Source organism: Schistocerca piceifrons, chromosome 4 (genome assembly GCF_021461385.2).
Source record: "Schistocerca piceifrons isolate TAMUIC-IGC-003096 chromosome 4, iqSchPice1.1, whole genome shotgun sequence".
NCBI classification, from domain to species: Eukaryota; Metazoa; Arthropoda; class Insecta; order Orthoptera; family Acrididae; genus Schistocerca; species Schistocerca piceifrons.
This window is the reverse complement of record NC_060141.1, coordinates 377807161-377829062: the sequence shown is the minus strand read 5'-3', so window position 1 is coordinate 377829062 and position 21902 is coordinate 377807161. Positions and strand designations below refer to the sequence as shown.

The 21902-nt window shown below is 40.0% G+C and overlaps 1 protein-coding gene across 1 annotated transcript in view; it reads right to left on the bottom strand.

The window, feature by feature from the left end:
* The window catches only part of LOC124795855 (major facilitator superfamily domain-containing protein 6), a 416563-nt gene that overhangs the window by 53855 nt on the left and 340806 nt on the right, over positions 1-21902 (bottom strand). The window contains exon 12 of the mRNA XM_047259937.1: positions 10691-10821. Coding sequence (XP_047115893.1) covers positions 10691-10821 — 131 coding nt within the window. The remainder of the gene's footprint in view (positions 1-10690; positions 10822-21902) is intronic.

The window sequence follows — 21902 nt, the reverse complement described above, 5'->3', positions numbered from 1 at the left end:
AGAGTACTCGGAATCAAGCAACCAATAAGCTAACAGCAAAAATGAAGGTAGCTTGACACTGCTGCAGCTACAGATTAATAGAAATTAGACAGTATGAGGACTGCACATAAAAGAGAGCAGATAAAAGTATATAAAATGTACATTGAGCAGTATTAGCACAAATGATATTTAAAATTTTCATGGATTATTTCTGAATGTATCTGCAAAGAAACTGCAGTGCTGTTGTAGCTTATTTTAAATCTACTGTACATAGCTCTGTGCAGTAGTGAAAAATCTTAAAGTGGCAGCCCATCTTCCTCCAGAATGTTTCTCTCATGACACTGTCCTGCTTCACAATACAGCAGTGGCAATGTAATGAAAGTGTCATAGTTGATTCCCCAGCATTTTTTTTTTTTTTTTTGTAGCTGAAATAACAATACTAATAGTATGAATATACACAATACATCATTTGTTTCTATTAAAAAATTCGTCAATGGAGTAGAAGGAGTTGGCCACTAGAAAGTCTTTCAGGCTTCTTTTAAATTGATCTTTATTTGTAACTAAATTTTTTATGTTTGCTGGCAAATTATTGAAGATGAGTGTTCCTGAGTAGTGGACCCCTTTTTCAATTAAAGTAAGTGCTTTTAAGTCTTTGTGCAGATCATTTTTTTTTTTGTGGTATTGTATGTATGAACTGAGCTGTTTGTTGGAAAAAGAGATATATTATTTAGGACAAATTTCATTAAGGAGTAAATATACTGAGAGGCAGTGGTTAGTATACCCAGTTCTTTGAAGAGGTTTCTACATGACGTCCGTGAATTTACTCCACAAATAATACGTATTACACGCTTTTGGACTCTGAAAACTTTTGTTTGACTTGAAGAGTTACCCCAAAATATTATACCATATGACATTATGGAATGAACGTAGGCAAAGTATGCAAACTTTTTCATTTTTATGTCACCTAAGTCTGCTAACACTCGAATTGCAAATACAGATTTGTTAAGGTGTTTCTGCAGTTCTGTGGTGTGCTCCTCCCAACTGAATTTATTATCAAATTGTAATCCCAGGAATTTAAGACTGTCAACCTCTTCTATCTGCTCTTCTTCATACTTTATGCATATGCTGGGTGGAAATCTCTTACAGGTTCTGAATTGCATGTAGTGAGTCTTTTCAAAGTTTAATGTCAATGAGTTGGCTTTAAACCATTTATTAATATCCATGAAAATATCATTAGCTGATCTTTCTAGAACTACACTCGACATACTATTTATTGCAATACTTGTGTCATCTGCAAACAAAACAAACTCTGCTTCTGGCAGTGTAACTGATGAGAGATCATTAATGTACACAAGAAAAAGCAATGGCCCTAAGATGGATCCTTGTGGGACACCACATGTAATTTCTTCCCATTCTGATGATGACTGATGACTTAATTCACTAGTCCCTTGTACTGACACCCTTTGTTTCCTGTTAGCTAGGTATGACTTGAACCATTTTGCAGCACTGCGCGTGACACCATAGAATTCTAATTTATTTAAAAGGATGTTGTGGTTCACATAATCAAATGCCTTTGACAAATCACAGAAAATACCTGCTGCTTGTAATTTGTTATTTAATGAATGAAGTACATTTTCACTGTAGGTGTAAATAGCCTCCTCGATATCAGAACCCTTCAGAAATCCAAACTGTGTTCTTGATAATATGTTATTTGTGGTCGGATGGTTGAGCAGCTGCCTGTACATTACTTTTCCTAAAATTTTTGAGAATGCTGGCAAAAGTGAAATTGGTCTGTAGTTTGATGGTATCTCTTTATCCCCTTTCTCGAATAGAGGCTTAACATCTGCATATTTTAGCCAGTCAGGAAATGTCCCAGTTATAATTGACTGGTTACACAAGTAACTTAGAATTGTACTAAACTCACAAGAACATGCCTTAATTAACTTTGTTGATATTTAATCATAACCACTAGAATGCTTTGTTTTTAAAGATTTTATTATGGAAGTTATTTCTTTTGGTGAAGTGAGTGACATATTCATGTAATTGAAGCTATTTGTAAAGGCTAGTTTCAGGTATTCAGGGGCATTATTTACTGATCCTGACAATCCCATTCTATCAGTAATGGATATAAAGTACTTGTTAAATAGATTTGCCACACTATGCCCATCAGTTACTAATGTGTCATCTACCCTTAATGCTATTTGCTCCTGTTCCTTTCTGGTTCTACCAGTCTCCTCTTTCACTATATCCCATATTGTTTTTATTTTGTTCCCTGACATTGCTATCTTCTTCTCGTAGTGCATTTGTTTAGATGTCTGAATTACTTTTTTTAATATTTTACAGTATTCCTTGTATTTAGCTAAATCATCCATATTGGAGCTATTCTTGGTTGACAGATACATTTTTCTTTTTGTTTTACAGGAAATCTTTATTCCTTGTGTAATCCATGGTTTTATTATAGACTTCTATTTAATTTGAGTAACTTTTAGAGGAAAACAGTTTTCAAACATGGTATTGACATTGTTCATGAATGTATTATATTTTTCATTCATGTCATGGGCACTATAAACATCTTTCCAGTTCATATCTTTGAGTAGTTTTCTAAAACACTCAAATTTTGGTTGACTGACTACTCTCCTGTACTCAGACTTAGCAGTCTTGATAATCTGCTCAGAATTTACATCTAAAACAAGGAGCTGCATGTCATGATCTTTCACAGTTATGATCCTCTTCTCTGTCAACAAAACAGAAGCATGATTTGTGCCCATCTGTGTTCTCCACAGAAACCAAGAGCTAACTAAGAAAAATTAAGTGCTACATCTGGCTGTCCGGATTCTGCCTCGAGACCTCATTGGGCAGACCACATCAGATGATCTGTGGCACATGCGCAGTGGCATAGACAATGGTTGCCAGACACCATTGCTGGAGTTTGCCTGATAACTATGGCCGATAGCTTTGTTGCAGTGTGTCTGATCTCTTTCCATAATCCACAGTTTTTGGTTGGATGATGGAGGCTAGGTTAGGTTATGCTAGAATCTATTCAGTCAAGGCAGCTACAATATAGGGTGTAACAAGCAAAATCATCTGATATGGCACGTCTATATTTCTGAAACTAATAAACATTTACAATGAAATTTGTTTTTTGATGAACAGGAAACTCAAAAATGTTTTTCTTTCATACCTTTTCATACGTATTTAATATGATCCCCTTGAGATTCACGGCATATGACAATGCGGTATTCAAATTGTTCCTACACTGCAGAGAGCATATCTTGAGTTACAGCTTCCACAGATTCTGTTATGCAATGTCTCAGTTCATTCATTGCTGCCAGTAATGAAAGCACAGAAGCAGAGTCTTTTATAAACCCCCACAATAAATAATGACATACAGTAAGGTCTGGTGACCTTGGAGGCCAGTTTGTAAGGCCAAAACATTTGGTCCAATGTGACCAATCCATCATTCAGTATTACTTTGATTTAAAAATTCCCACACTTCCAGATGCCACTGTGCTACCTAGTGGGATTCATGTAAAACTAGAGAGTTTACTCTTTCCAACACTACAATGTTCATGCACATATCTCAAATAACATAAGAGTTATGATTTTTTTAAATGGATGATTTTTTAAAAATACAACCTGTATTTTAACCTTCTTGAGCGAAATGGATGCCACATCAGCTCAGTACTTGGAGATGAGGGTTGTAGTGCAAGTTTTGCTACCAAAAGGCTATTGAATGCATGTGAAGGAACTATACCTGTCACGAAAGAACATGGCAAATACTATAAGCTCCGTCCTCTGATACTGGAATAATCAGACAACCTCCACGAAAATATGAGATGAAAAGAGAAACTTTCTATTAAACAATGGAAAATCCAGGATGGAATGTAACAATACCAGAGAAGGAACGTTGCTACTCACCATATAGTGGAGATACTGAGTCGCGATAGGCACAATAAAAAGATTCACACACTCATAGCTTTCGGCCATTAAGGCCTTTGTCATCAGTAGACACACATACACACATGACACATGGAAAGCAAATATGTCCTATCTGTGAGTGAATCAATTTTTTTTTATCTACAGTCGTTCTATATATAAAAGACAATGTGCTTTAAGTTTTATGTGCTAATTTAAAATATGTACTTATGAAAAACAAAAATTATGTCTTTTTCTTATGGAGTACATTTGTACTCCAGGTTACTATTTTTGTAGTATTAAATATGGGGAGCATTCCAGGGTTAAGCAATAATAATAATTCTTGAACATCTAATGCCCACATACCAAAACCCAAAAATGATCCACTACAGTAACTTTAAGCATAAGATAGCCACCCTTCTCGCTTGAAAAAAATTATATTTTGAGATTGTAATTTACGACTAAAATTTCCAATTAAGACTTTTGCTAGTTGTGGTTTTTAACAAAGCTGTGATTTCAGTCCATAGATCTCTAGCTATATCTCGATTATGACATTTTTTATCCTCAGGATGGCACAAACTCCTTGTTTCGTGTACTGAAGCCAGGTTCACACACATATCAACAGCATTGCCACGGCTAGTGGCATACTGCAGTCGCATGTATGAACTTTCAGTTTTCTGTGGCGCGACTTAAGAGACACAACTCTTGTCACGCCACAAAAAGTTCAACTTGGTTGTACTTTGTTGCGCCACTTTCCTTGCACAACTGCTCCGTGGGGGTAGTATTTCGAAGCACGAGTATTCTGTCACAGTTATCGTGAAGTAGGCCTAATTGCTGCTGTATTCCATTTGATTGCAGTGTGTTTTCATTTTATTACCTGAAAAAACAACACACCCGAAACCAAGCAGGCATCACTGGACTGGAAATATGCTGTTTCCCCAGTACGAAAAAAATTCACAGTGACTCTGAATTACGTGCCTGTGACAAAATCCTGAGATATGCATGATGTGTTATTGGTGGACTTTGCTGAACACTGAACCACTGTGAATGCTGCAGCCTACATTAAACTTTGGTTAAGTTGCGTCGTGCCCTTCTTTACAAACGCTACAACATTAACATTGACGGTACCAAATTTGTTCATGACAATGCTCGCTCCCATGTTGCTGCTCTTGTCATGAGAAAATCCCCAAATTTGGGTGAGAGGTGCTCCAGCATCCACCATTCAGTCCGGACCTTACACTGTCGGACTCTCATCTGTTTGGTCCCATGAAGAAATTTCTGGCCGGCCAACAATTCGCGACGGATGCGGAAGTGAAATCAGCAGTCCTCAGATGGCTGTCCTCCAGTCAAATGGACTTCTACAAACAGGGCATATTGAAACCGGTACCATGACGGGGGAAATGTGTTGAGAACGTTGGTGACTACGTAGAAAAATAGGTAAAAGATTTAAGTTAATTTGTGATTTTTTTGTTTTGTTACTTATTACAGTTTTTCAAAGTAAAATTATTGTGCGTTACTTTCCGATATTGCCTCGTACTTTCATTGTTGTGCAAAATAAATTGCCCGAACAAATAGAGGTTATTTTCTTTGGTCACATAGATGTGACGTGCGTTGGACTCTTCTGTGTTATTCTGCTATGTTTGGTTAGAAATATCTCAATAGCGATTTTCGTGATTGGTAGTACAGACAAGATCTGGCTCTTTACGTATTCAGAGCTAAAACCGTTTACTTTATGCATATGATATTTGATAAAGACTTCAGTTCATAGAAGAAGATGAAAAACTATTTATATGCATGGTGTTCATTTTAACTGAAGACGTTGAAATATCTCGAAAATTATACATCGGATCAAAAAAGTTATAATTCCAATTTTTTTTGAGTCGGAGGTGGACATCCAGCGATACCACACCCAACCCCCATGATTGGGTGGCGGGGAAAGGGAGGTTGGCAACTTTGAAATCTTCAATGAGAACCCGCGTTTTTTTTTATTGAAGATTACGATTCTACGGCAAAATCTACATACATTTTGTCTGAATCATTCTCTTCGTTTCGCCGCAAATGGCGCTGTAATCAGAGGAATAGAAATGGGTAGACAATCGTAATTTCCGGCATGCTACTCAATGGCTCATGGGATCTCACCTCCATGCTGCGAGGCTAGGACAGGCCAGTATTTCATAACTTCTAATTGGGAATCCCATTCGCAACGTTGTATTCCTCCGATGGTTTGTGGCAGTGGCTCGAGGAGAACGCTACTCTTCTTTTGCAGTTAGAGTAAGTGTTCAAATATTGAGCCACCAACTTCAATACACTTAGTGATCCACTTTTCAAATGTCCGTACACAGGACAGAAGTATACCTGTGTGAATGTCAGCACAGGCGTTTCTGATGCGGTCGACCATGTCTTTACGACCTGTTGGCACTCGCTGGTACACCTTAACTTTTAAATATCCGTACAGAAAGAAATCCGGCGACGTCAAATCCGGTGACCTAACGGGCCAATTAACAGGGCCACCTCTGCCGATCCTCCGACCATTGTAAACAAGGTCTAATACCTCCTGTGCTTCAATTGCGTAATACGCTGGACAGTCGTCATGTTGAAACCACATACGTTTTCGAACGTCCAGGGCCACATCTTGCAGTAGTGCCGGTAGTTTCTATTCCAAAAGCTTCAGTATTTGCGTGCATTCAATGCGGCGTCAATAAGACACGGACCAATGAGTCTATTCCCCATAATGCTACACCATACGTTAACTGACCAAGGTCGTTGATAGTCAATTTGCTGTAACCAATGGGGACCGTCTACACTTCAGTAATGCATGTTATGCCGGTTAACGCTATCATGGTTTGTGAATGTAGACTCGTTGGAAAATAGCATATCGGCAAAAAACGTGGGGGTCGTTTCCATTTGTTGATGTGCTCATTCGATAGAACACTATCCGTGTATGGAAATCTGCACTATAAAGTTCTTGATGCAGTGACACATGGTATGGATGATACTTACGACAACGAAGTACTGTATTGTGACAATACTATCTACGGCATACCGGAATCGCGGTGTAATTGACGGGCGCTTATTCGTGGGTTTTTTGCCGCTCTGTATGCTGCCATCAGACGTAAAGGCGTTCACAACCTTGTAAAAAAACGAAAAACAGCGAGCTTTCTTTGGAAAACGCTCGGCACACAAGGCAGCAGCAGCCTCAACAATTCTCTTACATTCTCCGTAAATCAGGATTATTTCAGTTTCTTCTTCTGTGGTTGCAGCATTCACCGTCCAACTGCACGTCTGTTCTCCATATGACGTGCAGGCAATAAACACTGTGCAAGTATTGTAATGTTGAGAGCCGCTGTCTGTTCTACGTCTGCACGTTACGTGAGCTCTGGTCGCAGTGTACTGCCTGTTATGATACGTTGTAGTTTGTTAGACTGCCAGACTGGCGTGTCGAGTAGCCCCCTGTTCGATATGTCGGAGGATTACAACGTTGCGAATGGGGTTTCCAATTAGAACTCATGAAATACTGGCCTGTCCTAACTCCAAGCACGGAGGTGGGGTTCCACGTGCCGTTGAATATTCAAAGGCCATTGAATAACATGTCGGAAATTACGATCGTGTACCCATTTCTATTCCTCCGATTACAGCGCCGTCTGTGGCGAAAGGAAGAAAATGCTTCGAACAAAACGTATGTAGATTTTGCCGTAGAGTTATAATCTTCAATAGAAAACGAAGGTTCCCATTGAATACTTCAAATTCCCCTCCACGCATGGGGAGGTGGGTGGCGGGTCGAGTGTGGTATTGTTGGATGTCCCTCTCCGTAACAAACAAACTGAAATCATACCTTTTTTGATCCGATGTGTAGTTGTCGAGATATTTCAACGTCTTCAGTTAAAATGAACTCCCTGTATAATGGATACTGTTGATATCAGTTTAAAATGCGAAGATCCAATCAGAAAGGCAGTTCACAATGTTTTTCTACGAATATCATCTGTACTGAAGGTGCCGGTGAGATTTTTGAAAATCGTTTGTGTTAGTTGTATTCTTGAGCTCTCTCAAAACATTGACTATCGTTCTGGGGCTTGAGTGTAGGTGGCATACATCTTCTGGTGTGAATTCTAGCCTACAAAAGTGTACGAAGGTTGAATTGTGTATAGTATTTTCTAATATCAGAACTAATGGTTTTTACGTCTCAGCTGTCACCACAGCGACGATTTAAACAACTTTAGTCTGCTCTACACGATTAAGGAGTGGAGTTAGTCATTTACTAAATTGGAATCTAGCTTGTGCTAACATTCGACGTATTTATGGTACAGACAAAAAGTTGTGCCTTTCTGTAGTTGCATTCGTAACCACCTGATTTACGGAACTGAATAAAAAGAGAAATGAGTATGCTATACATGATAAGCTACTGAAACATAAAGCGGTATTCGGAAGTACCTCAGGGTTTCAGAAGAAAATGGGGTGGAAAACATAAGACAGACAGAAAATAGATATCAGTGGACAGAGACTCTCTCGACTTCTTAAATCACATTACAGGTCTAAATGTGGGTACCTTTCGCGACGCAGCAACTGTTAATATGTATACGCAGTTCATTTCACTGAGTCACCGCTACTAGGTAGCTGCTGCGCCTTTGAAGTCCTCTCTACATGTTCTGACACGTCTGCTCCTAGTGGTACGCTTTGAAACTACGCTGTGACGCATATTACAAATCGAAACTTGGAGAGACGCTATATCCACTGATGTTTGTCATTTTTCTGTATGTCTTGTGTTTTCGCTTAGTTGTCTTCAGAAATCCCTAAGTTACTTACGAATTACCCTGTATAATCCTATCAAGTTGCACTGGCTTGATACATTTGCTAGAAGAATGCACAGAGACAGGGGAATGCTGATACGAAAATCTTAAGCGTCAAGTACTTACCAAAAGTATTATGAGATTGAAAGGAAGAATGGTTAGAGAAAGTCATAAACCAGGACAGTAAATTACGTTATACATTGATGAAAAAAAAAGTAACACCAAGAACAAATAGTGTGACGTAAACGAAAGCTGGTAGGCGTGTTTCTACGTATGAAAGACTTTGTCTGTTTAAATTTTGGGCCAATTGCGTAATGTTTTTGGTAAATACTTAATACTAATGATGTTTGTATCAGCATTTCCTGATCTCTGTGCATTCTTCTGGCAAATATGTCAAGCCAGTGCGACTTGATAGGAGTGTGCAGAGTAATTCGTAAGTAACTCTGGGACTTCAGAACACCTCTCTTGGAACACTGGCTCTCGGGCTTCGTAAATGAACCTTTAATGAAACATGGTGGTCTTCCTTCGATATTTTCTATTTTCTCCAGCAATCCTATCCGGTACGAATCCTACAATGAGGACACAAGTCAGTTTTGCTTTATATACATGCTGTAACGGTCGTGAGCGTTAGTTACCTTTCAGATTAGACGTGGTAAGTTAATGTTAGTCAAGAATGCCTTTAAGGCGACAAAGGCGCCGTTGTCAGCACCTCACGGAGTTTGAACGAGTTTGTGTAATATGGCTACTTGAAGCTATATGTTACTACTGTGATATTTAGGAAAGACTTGGCAGGAATGTAGTCATTGAACATAATTACTGGCAGCGGTGGTCACGAAAATGTACCGTCACAACAAGACTAGGCCCTGGACGGGCACGTGGCACTACTGAGACGGACGACCATTGTCTTCGTCGTGGGGCTCTGACGCATCGTACTGCATCTGCAGCAGCAATATGAGCAGCAGTTGGCACCATAGTGACAACAAAGTGTTACAAATCGGTTACTTCAAGGACAGTTCCGAGCCAGATACCCTGTAACATGCGTTCCACTGACCCCAATCCAACGCCATTGGCGACTTCAGTGATGTCAAGCGACAGCTCATTGGAGGGCGGGGTGGAGGTGTGTTGTGTTTTCTGACGAAAGCTGGTTCTGCCTCAGTACCGGTTATGGCCGTCTGTTGGTTGGAAGGACGCCAGTTGAAGGCTGCGACCAACCTGCCTTCGTGCTAGACATACTGGACTACACCTGGAGTTATCGTCTGGGGTGCGTTTTCGTGTGAGAGCAGGAGCCTCTCGCGGTTATCCCCTTGACTGCAAGTTTTTACGTCAGTCTGGTGATTCGACCTGTTGTGCTACCACTGATGAAGAGCATTTCAGGGGGTGTTTTCCAACAGGATAACCCTCGCCCACATATCGCTGTTGTAACCCAACATGCTCTACAGTGTGTCGACATACTGCCTTGGACTGCTCGATCACCAGATCTGTCTCCAGTCGAGCACATATGGGACGTCATCGGACGACACCATCACCGTCATACACAACCAGCATTAACCCTCCCTATACTGACCGACCGAGTGCAACATCCCACAAACTGATATCCGGCACCTTTGCGACACAATGCATGTAAGTTTGTATGCTTGCATTCAGGATTCTGGCTGTGCCAGCATTTCACAGTTGCAGTAGCTTATTTCGCGTTTATATTAAACTGTGATCTTGTAATATTAAGTACTTAATTATGTTACCTAAACAAATCCATTCCAGAAATTTCATTACTGTCCATTAATTTTTTTTTGTGTTGCAATTTTTTTCCCCGTCAGTCTAATAGGAATGGTGAAGTCATCTTTTTATTATTGAGCGCTGTTTGGTCTTTAGTCTAAGAGTCTAGAAATACGTTCGCCAAATAAATAAACAAAAAAACAAATGAAAAGTATTAAAAATAATTTAAAAAATAAATCTATGAAATAACAGTGGAATCATTGAACTTCTTTAATTTTGAACTTAGAAAAGACCTGTACCTGATGTGGATCTTCCGTGGGTGGCAGATCAGAAACAAATCCAGAGTCCTTGCGATAGAAGTTAATAAAGACGAACGCAGCAAGCACGAAGATGCAAATAATTCCATAACCACGGAAAGTTGCACGAGTACCTGGAAAGTAGAAGATATTGCGTTAGACTACAATACGTACAGTACTTCTGAAAATTAACGTTACTTGAAAGCTTCGTTAGGTATTAAAAGTTAAATCAGAAGATAATCGATTAAATTCTCTCATGTTAATTTAGGATACACAATACTGTCATTATTTTGGTGTAAAATGTGTCTGTGGTGACTTGACTGACACATCTTTGAAAGGAAAGCACAATTTCTATCATTGTTTTCACATACTTACAAGTTCTGTAAGTCACATAAAATGTGTTTCATCTGTTAAACACACTTACAAATATTTTCCCTGCCTTTGGTTTCTTTTTCCATGTGCCATAAGCGACTTTCAGTTCTACATGTTTGATTAAAAACGATTATTAAGTGGCATTGTTATCTGACCTCCCATGAGGCTAACCGCAATGGCGAAGTGATCTTTACATGGAGGTAGATAGTTCAATACAGTTGCGTGAAATAGTTATCGTAAGAGCCGGCGAGCATCGCCAGATTTTGGACCAAGGTGTGCCGTACTTGGTGCAGCTAGTACATAATGTGGGACTAATGGCGACCTGTCTATCAAGTGGCGAGGTTATCCTGGTTGTCACATCTTGCTTTGCGAGAGTTAAATATCTGTAGAACGAGAGGCTACGTAAAAACTATATGAACTGCTTTACTCAGTCTTGCGTAGTTGTGCAGAGGTTCTCAGAGTCCATAAAATCCTTTTATAGTGTATGATATCTTATTTTAAGTGGAGAAAATTCTTCATACGTAAAAGTTATACTCCGAGGAGTGTTATAAGACCATTACTTTTCACAATGCATGTGAAAAACCATATGGATAACGCCGTAAGTACCATGAGGCTCTTCGCGAATGATGCTGCTGCATACAGAGAAGTCGCAAAGTTAGAAAAATTGTAGCGAAATGCAAGAAGACCTGCAGAAGGTCGACGCTTAGGAAATAAACTGAAGACACTGCTGTTTCTCATATAGCAAGCAAATTGAATTGAAACTGATGGAGTCGTTTAGAAGAAGATGCTTTATATATGCACATACATAAATACTTGAGTACATTCAATTTTATATAAATCAGGATATTAGCCTTTTCCCTGTAGCTTCTCCTGTATATGTTTTCAACACATAGAGGGCGTTTGGGGTAAAGGAACAGACAGTGCTTCATTTTTAAAAATGAAGGCTCCTGTACTGTGACCTTTGGGAGGCTTTTTTAAAATTTAGACGTTTTAAAACGTTATTTAAACGCTTTTTACGTCACAGGTACCAGTACGGCGTACCAGCGAGAACCGTCACAAATCAAGCGCTGGGTGCAGATATTGTGATAACTGATACACTAATATGTTCCCACTTCAGTGAGTAAGGTGATTTTTCTCTGCGTCTATTTGTCTTCCCACAAACACATCAAATAATTTACAAACTGATGTTTCCTGCACTGTTATAATTATGCCCTGAAGTTGATTATGCCCGGCAGTATAGACTATTCGTTTTAAGGCCACATGTCCACAATTCAGTATCTTACCTACCGTCCAGGGGAAAATAACCATTTATGGCTTGCTTGTGCCATATGTAATTTGAGATACTAACCAACCTAAAAATGTACTACTCGTAATAGGTTCAATTATTAGTCCGTAAATGAAGTAAATTCTGATGTAATGTTGTTCAATATACTGTCATCAGTCGCCAACAGAAATATCGGCCTGCGTATAACACACACCTCATTCCCCATCTCTGTATCCACCTCTTCCTCCCTCCTTCTCTCTGTCCATCTCACCCTCCCAACTTTATCTGTCCATCTCTTCCTCCCCGTTCTCTCTGTCTCTTCACCCTCTCCTCCTCCTCCTCGTACCCATCTCCTCCTCTCTCTGCCCTTCCCCTCTTTTCCCCTCTTTCTGTCGATCCCCTCCTGCCCCCTCTCTCTATCTATCCTCACCTGCCCCCTTTACTCCTGTCCATCCCTTCCCTTTCTTCCACTGATTCTACATCCCAGGATGGGAATTGGCCTTCTCTGGACTTCGTTAAAGACCTCCAGTACGGCAACCAGCTCGTGCAGCATCTTCTACAAACTTATCACTCCATCTCAACCTCGCTCCTCCCCTTGCTCTTCTTCCTCCAGGTTCAGTGCAGCAGGCTTTCTTTGCAGAATCTGTCTCACCGAGTCGTATTACATGTCCATCCCATCTCAACCCACACAACTTTTTGAACTTGACCACATCGTCCTCCTTACTGCAGTCCTTCGCCTTCTCCTACTCCCATTTTCATACACAGGTCCAAAGATTCTCCTCTATACACTTCTTTTGTGTGGTCTCAGTCTACTGCCACCCTGCTTTGTAATTGTCCACGTTTATGAACCATACATAAGTGCTGGGCGTATCAGTGTTTTATAGAGTCGGTACGTAGTCTTTCGTGATAAAAGCTTGGATTTAAAATGTCGCAGCATTCCAAAATAACATCGATTAGAAGCACTTATGTGAGCCATAATTTCACTCGAAGTGCTGACATTTGCTTCTATCTTAGCGCCCAGATGAGTGAAACATTCCACTCGCTCAAACGTCATCCCATCAAGGGTTACTGTGGGCCGTAATCGCTGATTTGCATCATTATACATATACTTAGTCTTCCCTTAATTAATTTTCAGGCCCATTTTCTGTGCCCTCAGTTTTAGAGCTGAGAAGGCACTTTGTAGATCTCTAAACGTTCTATTCCTTAGCTCCAAATCATCTGCATATCCCAGAAATTGTACGGACTTATAGCAGTTAGTGCCTATAGTCTGGATATGCGATTAACGCACCACTTTTTCGAGTGCTAAATTGAAGAGTACGCAGGAAAGCCCATCTGCGTGTCTTAGGCCAGTTCGTGTGGGAAACGGGGGTGATAGCGTAGACGGCACTCGCGCGGTGCACAGGGAGCGCCTTATGGTAACCTCTGTCAAACACATCACCTTCTCAACCACCCTAAATTCTCGCATTGTCTCATAAAGTTTAGTCCGATTTTGTGTCATATGCAGATTTGAAATCAATGGAAAGATTGTGCAAACCAACATTAAATTCGTTGGTCTTTTCTACCATTTAACGGAGATTAAGTATCTGGTTCACAGTTGACTTTCCTGGTCTGAATACACATTGATAGCTTCCAATAATGTATTCTGTTATGGGTATCCGTCCCCCCCCCCCTTCCATCTCTTTATCCATCCCCTCCTCTATTCATCTTATCTTCTCCTAGCTGTGGCCATCTGCACATGAATCTCCTCCAAAAGAGCTCGTTAAAGCATGGCAGTGTTACTTCAATATACTAGTACCTGTCATACAGGACAGCATACGTGTCAGGGACATGAAAAGCGCGTTCTGCTCCTGACAGGTAGGCCGCTATGCAAGGTACGCTGAGACTTCTCCCATACAACATGTCTGTTTTCTTTGACTTCTTTCTAAGGCTGCCCCTAACTCACCCAGTTCAGTTAAAACCAGTATTCCACTAAACAGAGACCAAGGAATGTGTGTAAGAAACATCATGTATTCATCTACATAAGAAATTGAGCTTCTCATATCAATATGAGACACTGAAAAATCTGAAGGTATTCCTACAGGTTGCGATACATGACAGAACATCATCTGGAAGTTATAGAAATCTAGGTACATACAAATTACTTTTACATTACTGTAGGTGTAATATGAGGAAGGAGGAAGCGACGACATACACAAAATGACCCGTGTATCGGTGGATACTGCATTGAACAACTACATCTGTTTAAGACTTGGAAATACACAAGAAGGCAGTTCTGACAGTTGATAGGCTTGAACAGGAAATGTTTTAAGCTTCATTAAGCTAGTGGACTCTGATCACAATCTATTGGTTATGATCTGTAGATTAAAACTGAAGAAACTTAAAAAAGGTGGGAATTTAAGGAGATGGGACCTGGATAAACTGAAAGAACCAGAGGTTGTACAGAGTTTCAGGGAGAGCATAAGGGAACAATTGACAGGAATGGGGAAAAGAAATACACTAGAAGAAGAATGGGTAGCTCTGAGGGATGAAGTAGTGAAGGCAGCAGAGGATCAAGTAGGTAAAAAGACGAGGGCTAGTAGAAATCCTTGCGTAACCAAAGAAATATTGAATTTAATTGATGAAAGGAGAAAATATAAAAATGCAGTAAATGAAGCAGGCAAAAAGGAATACAAACCTCTCAAAAATGAGATCGACAGGAAGTGCAAAATGGCTAAGCAGGCATTGCTAGAGGACAAATGTAAGGATGTAGAGGCTTATCTCACTAGGGGTAAGGTAGATACAGCCTACAGGGAAATTAAAGAGACCTTTGGAGAAAAGAGAGCCACTTGTATGAATATCAAGAGCTCAGATGGAAACTCAGTTCTAAGCAAAGAGGGGAAAGCACAAAGGTGGAAGGAGTATATAGAGGGTCTATACAAGGGCGATGTACTTGAGGACAATATTATGGAAATGGAAGAGGATGTAGATGAAGATGGAATGGGAGATACAATACTGCGCGAGGAGTTTGACAGAGCACTGAAAGACCTGAGTCGAAACAAGGCCCCGGGAGTAGACAACATTCCATTAGAACTACTGACGGCCATGGGAGAGCCAGTCCTGACAAAACTCTACCATCTGGTGAGCAAGATAAATGAGACAGGTGAAATACCCTCAGACTTCAAGAAGAATATAATAATTCCAATCCCAAAGAAAGCAGGTGTTGATAGATGTGAAAATTACTGAACTATCAGTTTAATAAGTCACAGCTGCAAAATACTAACGAGAATTCTTTACAGACGAATGGAAAAACTGGTAGAAGCCGACCTCGGGGAAAATCAGTTTGGATTCTGTAGAAATGTTGAAACACGTGAGGCAATACTGACCTTACGACTTATCTTAGAAGGAAGATTAAGGAAAGGCAAACCTACGTTTCTTGCATTTGTAGACTTAGAGAAAGCTTTTGACAATGTTGACTGGAATACTCTCTTTCAAATTCTAAAGGTGGCAGGGGTAAAATACAGGGAGCGAAAGGCTATTTACAATTTGTACAGGAACCAGACGGTTGTTATAAGAGTCGAGGGGCATGAAAGGGAAGCAGTGGTTGGGAAGGGAGTGAGACAGGGTTGTAGCCTCTCCCCGATGTTATTCAATCTGTATATTGAGCAAGCAGTAAAGGAAACAAAAGAAAAATTTGGAGTAGGTATTAAAATCCAGGGAGAAGAAATAAAAACTTTGAGGTTCGCCGATGACATTGTAATTCTGTCAGAGACAGCAAAGGACTTGGAAGAGCAGTTGAACGGAATGGACAGTGTCTTGAAAGGAGGATATAAGATGAACATCAACAAGAGCAAAACGAGGATAATGGAATGTAGTCGAATTAAGTCGGGTGATGATGAGGGAATTAGATTATGAAATAAGACACTTAAAGTTGTAAAGGAGTTTTGCTATTTGGGGAGCAAAATAACTGATGATGGTCGAAGTAGAGAGGATATAAAATGTAGACTGGCAATGGCAAGGAAAGCGTTTCTGAAGAAGAGAAATTTGTTAACATCGAGTATAGATTTAAGTGTCAGGAAGTCGTTTCTGAAAGTATTTGTATGGAGTGTAGCCATGTACGGAAGTGAAACATGGACGATAAATATTTTAAACAAGAAGAGAATAGAAGCTTTCGAAATGTGGTGCTACAGAAGAATGTTGAAGATTAGGTGGGTAGATCACGTAACTAATGAGGAGGTATTGAATAGGATTGGGGAGAAGAGAAGTTTGTGGCACAACTTGACTAGAAGAAGGGATCGGTTGGTAGGACATGTCCTGAGGCATCAAGGGATCACAAATTTAGCATTGGAGGGCAGCGTGGAGGGTAAAAATCGCAGAGGGAGACCAAGAGATGAATACACTAAGCAGATTCAGAAGGATGTAGGTTGCTCTAGGTACTGGGAGATGAAAGAGCTTGTACAGGATAGATTAGCATGGAGAGCTGCATCAAACCAGTCTCAGGACTGAAGACCACAACAACAAGCTAGTGGACAGAGCAGTAATGGGACACTGTAGAAATAACTGGAAAAGTAATCGTATGTGGAGATGTCAATATAGACTTTATATTGGATAGTTCTGATCAAGGGCAATGTTATTGGTATCCATCTTTGGTATGACACCCATAGTAGCACACCCGACAAGAATAGAAGGACTGATAATTTAATTCTAAATGCACTTGTCTTCAATGAAATAGATGTGATCTCATTTATAAATGACTGAATTTGATGGTAAAAAGGCGGCGATAAAGCATCTCATCAGTCAGGTTCATATAAGAAAGGAAAACTGCACAGAATTATTAATGCTGACTCAGTCACATTATTCAGAGAACTTGCAGAATGAAAAGTGAGAAGACGTTTACCACGGACAAATATTAGACAGCAAATCTAATTATTTCCTAAAAATATTCTTACACTATAGTGGATCCAACTTATGTTGACAATGGGTCAGGGACATGTATAGTGGAAGTCGAGAAAAAGGGTACTACGAACAGACAGGTTTATATAACGCAAAGAAATAACTCTATTGGAGAATTAAAAACGCATTACAAGTAGTATTGGAAAATTTTACAGTGTGTCATCAAAAACGGAAAAATAATTTACAACACAAGAAACGCTGAAAATTCCAGAACAAAGCAAGGACAATTTGGAAGATTATCAGGAATGAAACGAATAAACGAGTCAAACGACACTAATCTAACAGATGACAGTAGAAAAACTAAAATGCTAGGACATTAACGGTATTCCCATCGCATGGATGAAGTCATATCTTAATAATGGAAAACAAAGAGTCATATTACCAAATGATAGGGCAAAAATAGGTGAAATTCAGAGAAGGGAAACATAAAATATGAATTACCGGTAGGTTCAGTGCTTCACTTTCTGCTGTTCGCAGTCTATAAATGATTTATTGGGGACACTGCGGAATTCTACAAAAGGTGTAATATCTGCTGTTGATACACGCATACTGAAAACGTGTCCAAACACAGCCATGAGAATAATGAAACAAGCTTAAAACCAAAACACAGCCAACAGTTTAAAAGAACTCATACAAGTATTACGCAAATCAAAACAAAAAATGATATTTTTTAAATGTTAGATGAAAGCCATAGCAGAGTTGTGTACGAGTAGGAGTAGTGACGTTTCTCATACTAGCTGTTTATCTCTACCATTCATGTACAGAGCTGGAAAACGACATTTTCCCACCAGACTGTGTATAAATCCTTTTGTCTGAAAAATAAAAAAAAATTATACCCACTATGGTGGAAAAATGTTGTTTTTCAGATTTATTGAGGCTGTGGGGCCCATGCAGAAGAAAATGGTTTACAAAGCATTCTATAAGTAATTACCAAAATTGTCAGGTTGAGTAGATTAGCGCTAATCATACGCTGTTGATAGCATACTTTACAGAAGTAGCCAGCAGTGGCCGTTTCTGCCTGTTAATGTTTAACTTGACTCGTCCCCCATCCCTGAGGGCTGTCCTTCATTATGGTATTTACGGAACGTGGTGCGTGAATGAATGAATGAATAACGAAGTGCGTCTCCTTGAATTTTTGCATTTTCGAGTTTTATGTTGCTCTTGTAGCTCAGACATAGGTGTGTCAGTGGTAAAATGGATCATTCCTTAGAGTGTGTATTTCCAAGCCGTACGTTAAGTGATTTGGTACTTCTAAGAAGAGCTATCTCTTTATCCAGCAAAATCGTGGGCAATGTCCACTGAGTGTTGAATGTTATGGACTGTTGTTTGGAGTTTAACATTTACATTGATTATCGAAACAATAAAAGTAAGTTAAAATATAGTAATCCATTACGTATTTGTATGTTCCAAGTTTGAAGTTATAATTTATGTGTAGCGTAATGGGAAATATGAACATAATTTCATCACATCTTTTCATATTGAAATTACCCGTACATATGAATTTGTGGGAAGGAGAATTGCAGATCAGTAAGGAATGAGCCTGTAGAATGTTTTGATTAAGATTGTAATCTGCTGTAACATGACTGTCACGCATCGCTTAACGATTTTTATTTCAGCTCTGTTACGATTACTTGATAATCTATTTTGTGAGCTTGGTACTTTTGCTGGGAATGGGAAGCTATCGGACTCCTTCCAGGAAGGGAGTGAATTTGGGTGTACAGGAGTGTAGCCTTTGCTCAGCAGAAGGCCTTCACTGTGTCTCAAAAGCAGAGAACGGCAGCCTCCTGTGAGATGCCCAGTTTTTACAGAAAGAACCTGTTTTCTGAAATGTTGCTGTGGCCAGTTCCTGGCGCTAATTTGCTGCAACAGGTGCGCTGCCGCTGTCTGTCACAGCGTTCCCGTGTGTGAACTTGAGCGAGAAAATTGCCTTTCTGTCTGCACATCGAAAAGAGCCGCCTACCGACGCTATCCTGGCTGTGTGAGAAAGCTCGTTGCTTTCCTTTCAGTTTATGGACTGTCCAATTCAGACCCGCCACCAGAGATGGTACGAATGATGCTAACGAATGGAGAGAGACAGTTCGGTTTCGGTACCAATATAATGAATCACAATATGCCTTTTTGTGCTGCTTAAGTGTCCGGGTTCCCGGGTTCGATTCCCGGCGGGGTCAGGGATTTTCTCTGCCTCGTGATGGCTGGGTGTTGTGTGATGTCCTTAGGTTAGTTAGGTTTAAGTAGTTCTAAGTTCTAGGGGACTGATGACCATAGATGTTAAGTCCCATAGTGCTCAGAGCCATTGCTGCTTAAGTGGAATTTTCTGTTGTATTACACTGATTTTACGTGGGGACAGGCACATTGTCGTTCGTCGCCTGGGCAGCAGCATTCGGTCATCCCTCCATACGGAATTTGGGAATTTTGGGCAGTTTAGGAGTGAGAAGTTTGATTTGCTTCGCAGCTCTCGTCTTGTCCTGACTGGTGTCCACTCACTGTACTTGGAAAATGTAAAGAGTTGCTCGGGCTCAGGCAGCTCACAGTTAACTAACTCCGTTATGCATCTTCTAAGCTCAATTCTTTATGTTTAATGTTTATCTCTCGTTTATCTTGAACTTTCGAGCTGTTCAGATGGGAAATTGTTATTTCTTTTTCTTCATGCAGCCTTGAAATAAAAGTGCAAGCCCACAGTGCTTGGCGTCACTCATCTTCCAGAACATTCCTCTGTGGTACTTTGTTATCAATTGACAAGAACAAATAACTCACAATCTATACTTACATTTTGAGGTCCCTAATTTCCTACAACTTCCGCATGGTTATGTGACTCTTAAATACGCCCACTGCAATTTTAGGATGTTGTTTCAGCCTAGTGAGTTTCCGCTGCTAAGCATTACATTCAGATACACGAGAGGTAGAGAGGCGATAAAGAATGAATAGAGCTCGCATATTTTATAGCTGGTTTAATTTGTGCACACGCTGTTGAGCCTTATTTCGACCTCTACCAAGTCGTTAGCGTGCCACTATTCATGTCAAATGTGTCATGGGATCCGTGATGGAACATTTGGGTACTTTCTGTTTACTTCTGCATGCCATTAATCATAGCTGTCCGCCCCTGGTCGCTGAGTGGTCAGCGCGATGGAATGTCATACCTAACGGCCCGGGTTCGATTCCCGGCGGGGTCGCAGATTTTCTCGGCTCAGGGACGGAGTGTTGTGTTGTCCTTATCATCATTTCATCCCCACTGCCACGCAACTTGCCGAAGTGGCGTCAACTCGAAAGACTTGCAGCAGGCAAACGGTCTACCCGACGGGAGGCCCTACCCACACGGCATTTTCCATTAATCATAGGTAATAATCTGTTTTGTTTCATTAGTGATAGTCCCGCATTACTTTCTTCACTTTATGAAAAGTGCTTAATTTTTCATTGGCAGTCCATTCCCAGGAGCTACCCAGCTAATTTTCATAGCAGGCATTTGCCGGGATAAACTGAGATACAAACACTTAATTTTCACAATCTTTCAATATTCGAAAAAAGACCTTGCCAAACATGTGATTAATTTAAAATTAATAATCAGATTGCAAATGAAGGAGAAAGGGAAACACTGACAAAGTCTCATTAGCTGCTTATGCAGGAGGTAGAGGTAGGCAGAGAGGCCGTCAGTCAACCAAAGAGCCACAGAAAACCACTACCTTACCGACGCTTGTGGACTTTGCCTTCTGCCTCAATTTAACATCAGAAGACGGAGTTAATGTAGATGATAAAATACTTAGCTGCAGATGACTAAACCAGCACCTCCTGTGTTAGTAATAAAGAAAATGCTGTGGTTTCGTAAATATTACGAAATGCTGTCCAAATTAAGTATATTTTTTAAAAAATTCATTTAATTAAAATATATAATGTGGACGTGGTTCAGTTTTCTTCGAAGTCCTAGGTGCTCTGCAATAAGAGTTAGTTTTAATTCCACCAAAGAAACCACTGGAAGGCAAATTTATCGTGCATGTAATTCTGTAATGTTACTGAAATTCTAGCAAATATAATAAGATGATGTTTTCATGTTGCCATTTCTGTTGTTTGCAGTAAACAAATAAAAGCGTTGTTGTTGTTGTTGTTTACTTCAATCCGAAGACTGGTTTGATGCAGCTCTCCATGCCACTCTGTCCTGTGCAAACCTCTTCCGTCCCGAATAACTACTGCAAACTTCATCCTTCTGAATTTGCTTAGTGTATTCACCTCTTGGTCTCCCTCTACATCTTTTACCCCACACTTCCCTCCAATTTTAAATTAGTGGTCGCTAGATGTCTCAGAATCAGTCCTATGAACGATCCCTTATTCTAGTCAGGTTTTGTCAAAATTTCTTTTCTCCCCAGCTCTGATCAGTACTTCATCATTATTTATTCGAGGCACCCATCTAGCCTTCAGCATTCATCTGTAGCATCTCATTTCAAAAGTTTGTATTACCTTCTCATCTAAACCGTTTATCGTCCATGTTTCACCTCCATACGTGGCTACACTCCGTACAAATACTTTCAGAAAAGGCTTCCTAACACTTAAATCTATATACAGTTTTTAAAAAATTGCTCTCCTTCAGAAACGCTTTTCTTACCATCGCCAGTCTACATTTTATATCCTCTCTACAGTTACTCGCTGCCCAAATAACAAAAG